The sequence below is a fragment of the Engraulis encrasicolus genome, chromosome 20 (assembly GCF_034702125.1).
Source record: "Engraulis encrasicolus isolate BLACKSEA-1 chromosome 20, IST_EnEncr_1.0, whole genome shotgun sequence".
Taxonomy (NCBI): Eukaryota; Metazoa; Chordata; class Actinopteri; order Clupeiformes; family Engraulidae; genus Engraulis; species Engraulis encrasicolus.
The window spans coordinates 26,668,552-26,682,845 of NC_085876.1; the positions used below are offsets into that span (position 1 = coordinate 26,668,552).

A 14,294-nucleotide genomic window follows, 5' to 3' on the forward strand; every position below is an offset into this window, starting at 1 on the left:
GTTCTTAAGTATGAGGTGCCCCTTTGGCAATATATCAGAAATAGGTCTCACATCATCACTAAAAGTTTATGCATACTCTATTAACCTCACACATGCAATTTGCACAAGCATTTTATTTGCATGTGCAAGAAAAATATTGTATGAAGGGCTATACAAGTATTATATTCACGTATATATACTTTTAGTGTTGTGATGTATTACCTAGGGGGCGCCTCAAGTACTACTTAAGGGGGCCTTAAGTACTACTTAAATATTTTTGGGAAACACAGCCCAGGATGCATGCCCCGAGGTGTGTGTGTGTGTGTGTGTGTGTGTGTGTGTGTGTGTGTGTGTGTGTGTGTGTGTGTGTGTGTGTGTGTGTGTGTGTGTGTGTGTGTGTGTGTGCGCGCGTGCGTGTGTGTGTGTGTGTGTCAAGTCAAGTCAAGTCAGCTTTTATTGTCATTTTCTTCATATGCACAGGTCATACAAGGAAAATGAAATAACGTTTTTTGTCTTCTTCCCACTATAATGTATGGTCACAATAGTGCCCATATAGAGTTGTAGATCTGTACAAAGGTCAGCATAGCTGTAGGCGAGCACAAATATCTGTAGGTTAGCAACCCACTACAACCCCCCTTAACGCCCACCAGAATCAAAACTACATTGAAGTAGCACAGAGTACAGACCCAAATGGCAATGCAAAAACAACATAAAAATCGAATTCTGCATAGTATCAAGTAACCCCCCTTCAACTCGTTTGCTTATTTATTTATTTATGGATTGATTCATGCATTTGTTTGCTTGTTTGTGTCAGATTCCTCTGGCCTGGTTTGTGGGCCGCTTCCTGAGGGGGAACTACGGCAACGCAGCTGTCTGGATTTCGCTCATCATTGGCCAGCCCATCGCCGTGCTCATGTACGTGCATGACTACTACGTCCTCCACTCCCTGGAGGTGGCCGCACACCACTAGCGGATGACAGCAATACAGGGGTGCATTTCTCGAAGCCATAGTTGCTAACTGCGTTAGCTACTTTGTTGTTTGCAATGCAATTTCCCATTGGCAACTACTGAGGTTGCTCACTGGCTAACAACTACGCTTTCGGGAAATGCACCCCAGAACAGGCCGTCCGTGTCCCTCCGTCCCTCCATGTAGGAACTTAATGAATGTATTATCATGAACAGTATATTTTTTCGCAAAAGGGAATTTGGTGGCTTGGCCCCACGTGGGATTCTTGATGATGAATTGTTGTTGTTTCTTGTTGTTTTTATTGTACTCTAGTCAAGAGGTATCCCCCCCCCCCACCCCACCCCATCTGAGACCAATCTTCTGCCGATGCACTTAACGTTTTTGTGGTAACACTTAAGAATAGAGTGTTTATGTTAACCACTGATGCAGGCTTAACTACAGTCTGTGTAAGTGACCTATAAGACATGTGTTGAGGGTATTATCACCTCATTATGATAAGTGAAAATGAAAACTAAAGCCCATTTGTTGTTGTGACACAGCACTCCACAGCACACAACAAAATGACATTTATGCCTCACCCGTGCAAGGGGGCAGCCCCAAACGGCACTCCAAGGGAGCAGAGCGGCGGGGCGGTACCATGCTCATTGTACCTCAATCATGGAGGAGGATGGGGGAGAGCACTGTTCAATTACTCTCAACCATCAACCTAGTGGATCGGGAGTCGAACTGGCAACCTTTGGGCTACAAGTCTGACTCCCTAACCGCTTACCAGACTGCTAAATTAGATCATTAATAAAGACTTAATTGGTAGCCAAGCAGAAATTTGTGAATACATGCCTAGCAAATGATTTTGCTTAACAAGTCAAAAGTCGCTTATACATACAGTTGGACGTTTATCAGTGGCTAACTTGTGAACTTTAAAATAAAGTGTTACCATGTTTGCAGGGAGGAGCTAATCTGTTTATTATCGTGTGCAATCGTGCCCTGACGTCACCACTGCCCAACCAAAGCACGAAACATTTTTTTATGCCTGTTCATGTTTCGTACTTGAAACTCCAGCACTAGAATCAATGCAAACTTGTTCTCATATATACGTACGAAACGTAGCTGCCAACTTATGGAAGACTGGTCGCTCGCTGTTGCCTAGAGTTGCCAACAGTGTGTGCTTTTCTTTTATGGTTCATATCGTTTTTATTTGTTTACTACACTGTCAGTGGCTTACATGTTTTGCTTATTTAATCCAGTGCATTTATTTGTTATAATTTGCTTGATCGGTGCCATTTGAAATGTTTGATTTCTGCTGTGATTGCTGCTCTTTGCACTTTATTGGCATGCATGCGTGTCCTTTGCAGAGCTGTGAAGATGCTCCTGTGATGGGGCATGGCACAATTAAGTGTTTTATTTCAGTTGTATAATTGTGAATTCATTTTGTTTGCACAATGCATTTAAAAGCAATGTTCTCCAGAGCAATGATAATGTATTTGAACAATCAAAGTATTTATCTATTTACTGTTTCTTTTTCTTTATTTGTTGTGTTGAGTCTGTTCCTCCATGTGAAATTCAACTTTGGTAATTCTTGCATGCATCTAAGTTGCACTTTAAACAGAGCCGATGCCAATTCATTCTTTTTTGCCAAATGCATACTACTTGTTTGCAAGTTATCTGTGCTATATCAGTTTTTGGACAAATTATTTTGATCTTCTCTTAAGGTGCGGAGAACGCACATATCATTTGTATTTACAATGGTGTTTAAAAGGTAAAATGGGGATAATGAAAAATCTTGTTTTGAAAGTATAGCAACGATTTCTTACACTGAATCACGCCACCTTGATGATTTTCTGCTTAGCCTTCTTTATTATCTGATATGGGTAACACTTATGAATAGGGTTCACATGTCAGCCACTAATATGTGTATGCCTAATGACACTGTAATTTATACAATGTTTGTATAAATGACTCATATGAATAGGTCCTTATTACCATTGTATCAATAAGGCTTTATCGGCTGTGAAGAAGACATTTTTGAATACAAGCCTGAGAAACTATTGATTGTGCTCAACACGTGTCTTATAAGTCACTAGTACAGACAGTTAGGCATGTGTCATACAGTGGCATGTGTCATACAGTGGCTAACATGTGAACCAGAGATGTTATGAGTCTTATCCAGTCTCTCTGATGTGAACCTTTAAAATTGAGTGTTACCCTGACATTATTTGTGGCTTTAATCTTGCATTTGAAATTGAGTCTTTTCAAAGGTTTTATACAGTAATTCCACTCCATTTAATAGGATATGTGTGTGCTAGCCTCCACCAATCACCAGAGCAACAGAATCCTGAACAAGAATCAGCAACCACGCTGAGAGAAAGTCAACTTTCAGTGGAAAACCTGTTCATAGGAAACAGTAAAACTTTTTGAGTGTTAACTAAAGTATTGTGTTAGATTGCTGTACCCATGGTTGACACTAAAACCATACTTCACGCAACAGGCCCCAAGACACATTTTAATTCATTCTAAGCGCTGTGAACCATTGTATCCTACATTTCTGGATTTCCCCATGAGAAAGGGTTTTTTGTATGTACATTTCAATGCAATGCTCGTGTGTGCTTCTATCCTGCACATACCGAGTCTTTGGCAGCTGTGTCACCAGTGAAATAAACTCCTGCCTACAGAAACTGCTCCAGTTCCCTCTATTGTGTGTGTGTGTGTGTGTGTGTGTGTGTGTGTGTGTGTGTTTGGGAGGCGAAGGAAAGTACTGGTGCTTCTGAGTGGGACCTGCTCCAAAGAGCATGAAACCATATTTCATACAGTGCCTATAAAAACTGGTTTATTTTTGCCAAGAGAGCAAATACATAAAGAAAGGGGTGTGACACATGGTTCCAAAACATTAATAATATTATCAAATAAAACAAAAATGAAAACAAATAGCACTACAAATTGCAGCTGTATTTTTTTTTTCCTGTAGAACAAAAGCAAAAGCACAGAGGTCATCTGGAAATCTGGAATGGGAGGGGGGGTGCACACATCTGCGGTGTTACTGCTGCAATGAAAAAAGAAAAAAATGATGTCAATATTTATTAAGTCTTGTTTTGATTATCCTTCTCTTTCCAAAATAACACAACCTTGCACAATCTCATTCAGAAATAAGCATAGCTGAACCAACGTATAGCTGAACCAACCTACGTTCAAAGTTTTCTAAAACAACAGCACACACATGGGGGTTTAACTCTTAATTATTCACAAAAACTGATCAAGGGTACATTCTCAAAAGCATAGTTGTTAGTTAGCCAGTTAGTTACTTGGGTAGTTGCCACTGGGAAATTGTATTGCAAACAACAAAGTAGCTAACGTAGTTAGCAACTATTGTTTCAAGAAATGCACTCCTGCTTTGTCTGCTTTATGCATCATTAAGGAAGTAGCATTTTTGTCAAGTTGTCTAATGGCGGCATCCTTTTGCTTTAGTCTAATGGGCAATTAACGGTTGGGTCAGATATGCTTAGTGTACCTTTGCTTTGTTCTGTACGGGTAAGTAGAGTTTGAATTCGGCCGGGAGCTCGTCCTCAGAGTAGAGCCTGTCAGAGAAGTAGACTCTTCTGATGCGGCAGTTGGCATGAATCTGAAAAGAAAAAAAAAAAGATAGAGGAAAATGTGAGAATGTACCCCGGTGGTTAAAGGGGTATGACACTATTGTGGGACTTAATACAGTAAAATCATTGGCCGGGGTTTGTAAAGGGGGGTAAAGTGTTATTTTTCATGTTAGGCGTTGTCTTGCTCTAAGACAAGTTAAAAGAGGGAGTATGTAGCTAAGCTAGTGAAAGTCAATGGATCACTGTAGCATGTACGATACTTATTCCCTCCTTAAAACAAGACAACACCTAACATGAAAAATAAAGACACTTTACCACCTTTATAAACCCCAGGCAACAATTTTAATCGTATTCAGCCCCAAAACAGTGGCAGGCCCCTTGTGGTGGCTTGTCTTCAGTGACTGCAACCATTCAAAGGTTCTGACATGAGAGACCCAGAGGTAACCACGGGCAACCAAGTTACTCATCCACGTCCGTGTTTTCTTTTCCAACATTTTTCCAACCCAGATGAAATCCACCCCGTCTGGTGAAACGGCCACTTTCCAACTGCTGAAACATGAATATTGCATCAGAAAGTAAAAACCCTCCTGTGACGTCTTCCCTGTGGAGCAAACCGATGACATCATTCAGCTGATCTACTTGTCTTGAGTGCCCAGTTGGCTCCGAGAGCTGCTTGGGATCAAATTTGTGGAGTGGGTTTTTACTTTCTGAAGCAGGCAGGGATCGACACCTTTGTTTACCGCCAGATATCTCCTTCAGGGCCTCTTACCTGCACCCGAAGCGTCTCGATGTAGTTTGTGCCATATGCCCTTCTGGTGAAGTCGGACAGGTTGAACTGGATCTGGTTCCAGCCGTCGTCCAGCCGCATGGGCATGGTGCAGATGAACGGTTTCACGCGCGTCGTGCTCTGGTAGTTGCTGGCCCTAAACCGCCGCCTTACATTTTTATCATCCAACACCTGAAAATGCAGTGAAATGTCACAGAGTTAAACAACTATGAGAGGAGCAACCCTTGTGAACACAAACTGCAGTGAAAAACAGGGAAATTGATTTATTTATTTTTCCTGTCGAACCAATTGCATTTTGCATTAAGTGCCGTATTTTTGTTGTTGTTTTCGGTCCAAAATGTTGCATTTACTAATACTGTAGCATGTTGCAGTAATACTGCAGGAAAAACTGCAATATTGATACTGCAGTAAGTTACATATAGATTTTTCTCCACAGAAGTCACCCCTTGTTTTCAGAGGCATCAATTGGTGTCTTGTGCGAATGTGCAGACCTACCTGAACTTCAAAGGTGAAGTATTTCTTCAGGTTTTTGATGATCATAACCAAGAAGGGAAGTTTGATGCCTAGAGTCTTTTTGGGATCCGCTGGACATGTTATGTAGGTTGTGCTGGATAAACAAATGAGCAGGTTTCAGCATTACTTGGAATTCCTCGGAAGTGTCAAACACATAGTAAACCACAATCGCAAAAAAATGCACGCCATATTGAGAGCGTAATCACGTTACCTAACGTTGGTTCCTTCAACTTCAAGCACCAGAGACTGGATGTCATTGTCTGTTATTCTCTTAATGTGACCATTCCTCACCTATATGGGATGTGTAGGAGAGATTAGATACATTTTATTTGTACCCTGGGGTAGATGTGATGTGATGCTTCCTCACTCATGACAAATAAAACATTCAAAACAAACAGTCATCAAAACACTCAGCTCTAGAAAGTGCAGACATAGTGCATCCCACTGAGTGGTAGGCTATGGAGTGTCACATTGGGTGACAATGATTTATTTTTTTCAAAATGAATAACAAAAGTATAGTGATCCAATAATTGGCAGGTAGCGTAACCCAAGTATGAGATAACAGTATCACTTGTTTTGTGAATGAGATTAACTCAGCTAAGTGGCATTCAATGAAGGTCTATGTTACAGCCCAAGCTGGACAGATAATGGCCGTGGTAGCATGAGCATCTAAATGGAAAGATGCCACCAGGCGACACATAAGAAATGCATGCATGCGCACTCGTAATCAAAACTTAGAATGATGACACCAGGCGGTTCGAAAAGGATCTCTGATGACACAGTAGGCTACACATCTTGGCAACACCTACACAGCAAGTCAGACATCACAGAGTGTCACTATAACCAGCGTCGCATTGCTAACACTTGCAGAACACAAGAACACTTGCATCTCATGTTCAATGTTCATGGCCATTTTACGGAGTATTTCCACCTTCAGTTACCTATGAATAGCAATTTCGTTCCCCATCGCCATAGAGATTGCAATGAGAAGTCATTCAGATCACCTCACCACCACCAACCAAGGCAAATTAGCTTGCACGTGAAATAATAGCCGGTTCTTACCTTCTTGTCCCATATTTGCAACGGTTTGCTCCCAATGCTGTACAGAATGGATAAGAACCCACTCTGAAAAGTGTTCTTGAACATATTCCTAGCTATTTACCATCAACCCAAGCCGCATCAGACTACACAGCTACCTTGTGGTGTGTTTTGATGTGAGTTGGGATTTTCCTTAGCTAAATAAGTTCCGTGTAGAAGCAACTTCAAAAGAGAAAAAGGTTCCGGATGGTACAGCTTTCCTAAAACCGCGCTCGATCGCCTACCGCAAACCCCCACGCGCCTACCCCCTTACAAGTTTAGAACTAAGTGAAAATAAGATGTTTTACTCATATATCCTTCTGTTTTTATCTAAACGCGACAACGAAGTTAATTGACCTTTTAAAATCTAAAGATTATCTCTATTGCTATCTTAAATTAACATTTTACATCTACATCTACGGCGACCTCCCTTCTTTACATTTGACGCCCCAGCTGCCTGAGCTTTGTATTTTTTCGGGTTGCTACGATACTAGACGCGGGTCTCTTGTCAGGTCGACTTGATCTCTCTGTTTACTTCTGAAGTTGTCATGGTAGCCTACCGTGGTTCCACCCTCTGCCCTGTTCCATCCTTTGAGCGCCTGTCTAGCAAAACATGACATCGTGGCATGCTCAGCCCCTAAAATAGGCTGGCAATTTAGACTAGGCCTATTAGACTACTGTAGGCTACATCTCCGTTGTAGAAATGTGACAGTAGGCTATGTTATTCCGGTCCTCAACAGAGGTGTGTGTGTGTGAAATAAAAGTGTATAACTGAACTGAATAAGTGTCATTCCATTTGCATTTTCCCCTTTTCAGTAGACCACAGCCTATCAAGCAGGAGGCAAGCCTGCGTAGATTTTTTTTTTTACTCCTGGTGTTGGACCATTTTTCATCACTGACATTGCCAAGGTAACAGGAGATGAAGGCGGAGTTAGTCAACTTTTACCAGTGGCTCGCCGCTACTGGGATAGGCTATTCAGTGGAACGCACGCACCCATCCGCGTTGCCTCCTACAGAGACAGAACAATTTGCATCACTGAACCGCGCGCATGCATTCACCTGCCGATGCCACCTACCTATTTGGACATTAGCACAATTCTTACATTGCCAGTGCAACTCAGAAGGAGCGGAGATGACAAGCTTGACTGGTACAGTTGTGTAGTTTAAAGTTAGTGATAGCCTCTAAAAAAGTGTCTTTTCGAAGATGTCAGAAACTTCTTCTGTGTTGTCGGGATCTGTGGTGTCCAGCCCTCGGCTCCTTCAGCTCGCCCTCAAAGGAGAATGGATTGTTGTCGAACAGACCATTAAAGCTTTGGACAAAGGAGACCCAGAAATCTTTCAGACCGATGAGGTAAACTTTGACATTTTCGGTTCTGAGAGTTTAGCAATGGCTAAAGTTGTTGTTGGTCATCCAAAATCTCATCATTGTTGATCAACGACGTTGAGTTTGGATGCAAAATAGGCTGCGCTCCAAGTCCAACAAAAAGTCGTCCTTGCCATTCATTCACAACATGTGGTAAAAATTCGGCCATTGTGTGTGTGATTTCCTAACCTAGTAAGTTATTTATGCATACAGTAGTCTACTTAATACAATGAACAGGCCTGCATATTAATCATATATTCTTTGTTTGTTGAAGGAGTCTGGTTTGAGTCTGTTCATAATTGCTGTGAGGGAGAACCGTATAGCTGTGGTGGAGAGGCTACTGGAGATGGGAGTGAACCCCAGTGAGAGAACCAAGGTCAGTGGTGAACCAACATTGCTTTATTTGAAGAAAATGTTTTGTTTCAAGCAATGGAATCTCATTCGATTTCAGCACTCCTGATGTATTTCTGAGTGACCGGTGAAGAAGGGTTGTCTGTTTGGCCTGTAAGTCTTGGACGAAGTCTAGAAAGTAGGCTATCTATGCACCATGATCTCCTCACTAGGCCTATACCCTCAATAGCATGGGGAATAGGAAGAAACCCACCTAGTTGGCCTCACTGTACATCCAACTGTCTAACTCACTCGGAGGATTTTTCCCTTGTTTGTGTTATCTAAGAATTATTGTGAAGATTCTGAAGTGTTGCGTGGGAAAAGGATGCGCCATCAGGCATTTTTTGTGTGTGCATATTTTCCTCAACATCACCATATATAGTGGTTGCACATCAAATAGCAATCATATGTATTTTCGTCTTGTTTGGGCTTGGGATAGTTGAGTGAAGACTCTCAGTGTCGTATGAAAAAAATAAAACAGAAATGAAACCCTCTTAACAAATAAGATGTGAAACGCCAAAAAAGGAATGTTTGTGCCTTTCCTAAAGATCTCCATACATAGTAATCTTCAAGAGTCTAACTCACTGCTGTCTTATGTATTTCTGTCTTGTTTGGGCTGTTTGAAGAAGATAATTAGGTGAATACTATGAGTCTTGTTTACTGTGCAATGTGTTGCTTGGAGACGTGAGATGCAAGTGTGTCTCCTGGACTGGCCTGATCTGGTGGTTTATGGTCTAAGAGGGTCTTGGGGATGCACAATGGAGAAAAGGTCAAAGCAAGGCAGGGGAACGCACGTGTAAATGCAGCATGGGGTTGGCTGGGTTTTACAGTGACATTCCTTCATGTAGTGAAAAGCTCTAGGTAGGATTAAAAGTTTAATTAATCACTGTCCCGGGTCAGCCGATGCTTATTTGAGTCAGTAGTAAATGAACGATGACTCTCGCAACCATTTCCACAGTCCGCTGTCAGAGAACCCCAAATGCAACTTTTGACAGAACGGTCCGCTATGAGTGTCATGAGAAACACTTCTCATAAGAAAAATCGCTTTACATACCGTATTCAGATTTGTATCAACTGCTGGCATTCCGTGATGAAAAAGCGACTTTATTTAAGCAGCATTTTTTTCATGACTGTGTAGATTTTGAGACAGGCATGCCATGGGCACCGCGCAAACGGCGTCATCCTACATTGAGCCCCTTTAAATAACTTTAACTTTAAACAAGAGGCTTTTTCTGTCTGACGATAATGATTCTTAAATTGTTCCAGTGGTTCATGAACTTGGTGAGGCAGGGGAATGCAAATGTACGGTAAATGCAGCACAAGGCTGGGTGGGTTTCACACTGTGGACCACATTTACATTTAGTCAACTAGAACCTCCGCCAAGGAAGCTGCTTGATAGAACATTTGTATATGTTACACTCTAAGTCTTTCTGCCTTCTTTTTGTTGAGTCCCCGCAATTCAATTTCTGGTCACTAGGGGCATCTAGATATATAGGCCAGCAATGGTGAATAATCGTTTAAAAAGTCCTGGTTCCGGTTCGTGATCCGGATCACCACCAGAATTTAATCACTTGTTCCCTCGGTCATTAGCAACAACTCCAGAAAGTTTCGTCAAATTCCGTTGATTAGTTTTTGAGTTATGCTGCTGACAGAATCTTTCCAAAAGTCCTGGTTCCGGTCCGTGATCCGGATCACCACCAGAATTTAATCACTTGTTCCTTGGGTCATTAGCAACAACTCCAGAAAGTTTCGTCAAATTCTGTTGATTCGTTTTTGAGTTATGCTGCTGACAGACAAACAAACAAACAAGCAAACAAACAAACAAAGAAACAGACAGACAGACAGACAGACAAATAAATAGACAAACCAACGCGACTGAAAACATTACTTCCTTGGCGGAGGGAACAAACAGACAAACCAACGCGGCCGAAAACATTACCTCCTTGGTGGAGGTAACAATGCCATCCTCCCTTCATCGTTTGGAGAAAAGCTTGAGGAGCCGAAGAGCCATTGCACAAAGAAAAAATTGTGTCAAGTTTCAAGTTCAAGAACCTCCATAGGTTAGAACCACGTAATCGTGGAGGAGCTGGAATGAGGCAAAGTTCTGCTGCCAGTCTGTGGGCTGACCTGAGACGAAAACATTTAGTGTTGCTTTAATAATGCAATACACCAATAACAGCAGCCACATTGCCAAACATTGGGATCACTGATTGGGATCTACCGAAGGTATCATCCATTTGTAGTAGAACAGTAAGATGGCCTCTTTTGTGCAGATGGGCCTGCCCACAGGCCGTTACCTCTGCTGAAAACTACTGCAGTACATCATAATAACATTGCCATGGCATTATTCAAGATTCAAGATTCAAGATTTTTATTTGTCAAGTGCTTCCTTGTGCAAGCACAATTGGCAGTGAAATGGGGATTGCAACTGCTCTGTGCTGTGTTGGATGGTTGTAGCGAAGGGGAGTAGAGTTGCCCAGCTGGGACTCGAACCCAGACCTTCTGGGGTAGTAAACCGGGTCTCTGACCGCTACACCAAAGAGCCAGGCTTGTTGGCATGTTAGTCAGAACACACCCACAACCCTAGTGATGGTCACTCCATCACATTGCCTTCCCCTTCGGGAAGCGCACCCGTGCGCTTCACACACTCATGGTGTCCCTCACGCAACTGCCCATCATGCTTCTCCTATCCAGTGTGCCCCATCATCAATGCTTCACCTATCACTGAGGTCCCTCACACGGGGGTCACCAATCCTGGGGGTCCCTCACATGGAATTACGGCTCACACACCATGGGTACGCTTCCGATGGCCTCACGGTACCATCCCACTTCTGACACCATTTGTGGCGAAGGGGAGTAGAGTTGCCCAGCTGGGACTCGAACCCAGACCTTCTGGGGTAGTAAACCGGGGCTCTGACCGCTACACCAAAGAGCCAGGCTCGTTGGCATGTTAGTCAGAACACACCCACAACCCTAGTGATGGTCACTCCATCACAATGGTAAAAAATAAAAATAATCTTGAATCTTGAATCTTGAATCTTGAAAACTACTGCAGTACATCATAATAACATTGGCATGGCATTATTCACAGCCTCAAGTAACAGATTAAGGCTTTGTCATTCCAAATGTGCTTAAAAGAAGCACAAAAGGGGTTAACTAGCTAGTCTAGAGTATAACTGATAGTAAAAAAAAATGTAGTGTCAGTTCAACACTTAGAGAGTCGATTTAACATCTTCCAGAGTGCATTTGGTCCCAGAGTACTCTGTAAGTGTTGAATTAACACTGTTTTTTTCTTGCGTTTAATAACTGTATATCTGCAGTTGTTTGTGAGTAGCCGGCTGTGTTTGTATACGCCACCGGCGGCGGCTGCCATTTGCCCCAGGCTGCTTCGCTCCGCCTCGCCACCGTTAGTTCCTGGAAGGCTCGCACTAAACACGACCATAAAGCTGTGACATCATGCTGAGCCGCAGGTGTAGTCTCCCCACATTCGCCATTAAAACCATTTAATCCGCACTGTTGCTCACAGGCGGCCACAAAAGAAATTAAAGCCTTTGACATCTCGTAATTCGGTCCATGCCTTGGCCACAGACGGGGTACAAGGCAATATGGCAGATCTTTTCCAGAGGGATGTAGTCCCCAGATTAGTTTTTTTTCAAAATCGGTTTATTTGTGTCCTGGGAACAGAAGGTGGTGTAAAATGCACACGCGCGAGCAGGCAAGCATGCATACCCACACACACATACACACATACACACACACACACACACACACACACACACACACACACACATATACACACACACACACACACACACACACACACACACACACACACACACACACACACACACACACACGAACATGCAAACAAACACATACAAACGTGAGCATGCATGCCCACACATTCACACACACACACACACACACATATGCATGCATTCACAAGTGCGTGCACACACACATGCACGCACACATGCATGCAACCATAAACATGCACACAAAGACATAATACTAAAACACACTCTTTGTAAAACAGACATAGAGTAGACACACACAAATAAACACACACACACACACAGAGACACACGCAGACACATGAACACACACACACACACACACACACACACACACACACACACACACACACACACACACACACACACACACACACACACACACACACACACACAAACAGGGGGAGGTGGTGGGGTGACATTTATAGGTTTCATACTCACCATTAACCCCTTAGTCACCAACAATGGCCACAGCATCCCAGTTGAGGTTGAACTGGAAGCAGACCAAACCTTGTTAAGGACGATGCCAAATTCTCAGTGGCAGCGACCATGACTTTTTTTTACCAGCAATTTGAGATTATCAAAAGTTCCTTTAACAGGCACTCTCAGGCCCAGATGGTCCTGGCAGGAGTAATTAATAGAATTTTATGGCTCAAAAAGGCGAAATGATGAATCATTATAATGGTTAGCATCACAATCTCCACTATTAAAAGGATGGTCTGTTTTTGAGTGAGCTGAAATGTTGTGTTTCCAATAAACATGTCTTTTCTCTTTTCTTCTCCTTTTTCTTTTTCTTTTTCTTTTTTTTCTCTCAGTGTGATGTATTATATTTTCCTTTTTAATTTACCGCTGAAATTCTATGGATGGCTTCGCCGCCACGATTTTTCCATGTCATTTGAAACACATAATTCACTGCGAGAAGAACTTTTGCGCTGACTTATTGAGAGATGTACTTGGCCCCCTCTGCTCCTTGTGTATTCCAGGACAATCAAGCCCCCAGAAGACCTGGACCTGTGCCTTTCGATCATTTATTTATCCTCAAGTCAACCACCACGCACATCCATCCATTAGGCTACACACAAGCTTCAGCCTTGGAATTCAGTACATCACCGAGTGTGTTTTGAGTTTATATAACGTAAACTAAGTTTTGGCCTCTGAGAAAACTCACTTCACCTTCTGTTAAAAGACAACGTCTACTGCTCTTTATCAATCATTCAAATTCACATCTGTAATGTCGTAAATGCTCAGCTTGCATTTGTGGCTTTGACCTCGACCGGGGAGAACAAACATAAATTGGCCCTTTAATGGCAAAAGTAAAGCTGCATTGCGTGCTGAGATGATGGATGTCCTTTTCACTACTCCGCTGGATGTGGCGTGCTGTGCGTGTCTGTTGGGCTGCTGCTATACTCTTTGGCCCACGCCTAAGTAGTCTGGTCTGGTAGCAGCCGTATCCAGAAGGGAGTTGATATGTGTGGGTTTTTTTTTTGTTTTTTTGTTTTTTTCGAAAGACCCTGAGACCAGAAGCAGAACAATTGCACACAGGGCCCCAGGGCAAAACACTGATAGGGCCCTCCATATGGCCTGCAAAGGTCATAATAGGGCCCCTACCACTAATGCAGGAGGGCCCTGGGCCCAGGGGTAAATCTCCTACCTGCCCCGCCTATAGCTCCGCCTCTGCCTGAGGCTCTGTGAGCTCCTATGGCTCTGTTGGCACTACACTGTCGGAGTGGCATGGCATGGGGATGAGGATAGCAGAGAGGAATTCTCTGAGTTGTTAACACATTCAGAGACAACCGGTTGTAGACGTATACGCAATCCCCTTGAAAAAGGCCAAACAGTC

At 42.9% G+C, this 14,294-nt stretch overlaps 3 protein-coding genes across 4 annotated transcripts in view; 2 read left to right on the forward strand and 1 right to left on the reverse strand.

Moving 5' to 3' along the window:
• The window catches only part of dgat1a (diacylglycerol O-acyltransferase 1a), a 36,165-nt gene extending 34,881 nt beyond the window's left edge, over nt 1–1,284 (forward strand). Inside the window, exon 17 of the mRNA XM_063185683.1 lies at nt 794–1,284. Within this exon, the coding sequence (XP_063041753.1) occupies nt 794–949 (156 nt within the window). The 3' untranslated portion in view covers nt 950–1,284. The remainder of the gene's footprint in view (nt 1–793) is intronic.
• A 2,584-nt stretch (nt 1,285–3,868) lies between these two features.
• On the reverse strand, nt 3,869–7,431 carry cfap20 (cilia and flagella associated protein 20). 2 transcript variants are annotated; one of them, XM_063185685.1, is made up of 7 exons: nt 7,347–7,429; nt 6,893–7,297; nt 6,042–6,121; nt 5,813–5,924; nt 5,300–5,488; nt 4,449–4,559; nt 3,869–3,983 (listed from the first exon to the last, which is right to left on the reverse strand). In XM_063185685.1, exons 2-7 carry the CDS (start codon nt 6,974–6,976, stop codon nt 3,978–3,980), a joined length of 582 nt encoding a protein of 193 aa, XP_063041755.1. In that variant the 5' UTR covers nt 6,977–7,297; nt 7,347–7,429; the 3' UTR covers nt 3,869–3,977. The 2 variants fall into 2 exon arrangements, with proteins under 2 accessions (XP_063041755.1, XP_063041754.1); XM_063185684.1 differs by having other exon boundaries at nt 6,893–7,431.
• A 467-nt stretch (nt 7,432–7,898) lies between these two features.
• Nucleotides 7,899–14,294, forward strand: part of trpn1 (transient receptor potential cation channel, subfamily N, member 1) — a 68,327-nt gene continuing 61,931 nt past the window's right edge. The window contains exons 1-2 of the mRNA XM_063185686.1: nt 7,899–8,258; nt 8,545–8,646. Of these exons, the coding sequence (XP_063041756.1) occupies nt 8,112–8,258; nt 8,545–8,646 (249 nt within the window). The 5' untranslated portion in view covers nt 7,899–8,111. The remainder of the gene's footprint in view (nt 8,259–8,544; nt 8,647–14,294) is intronic.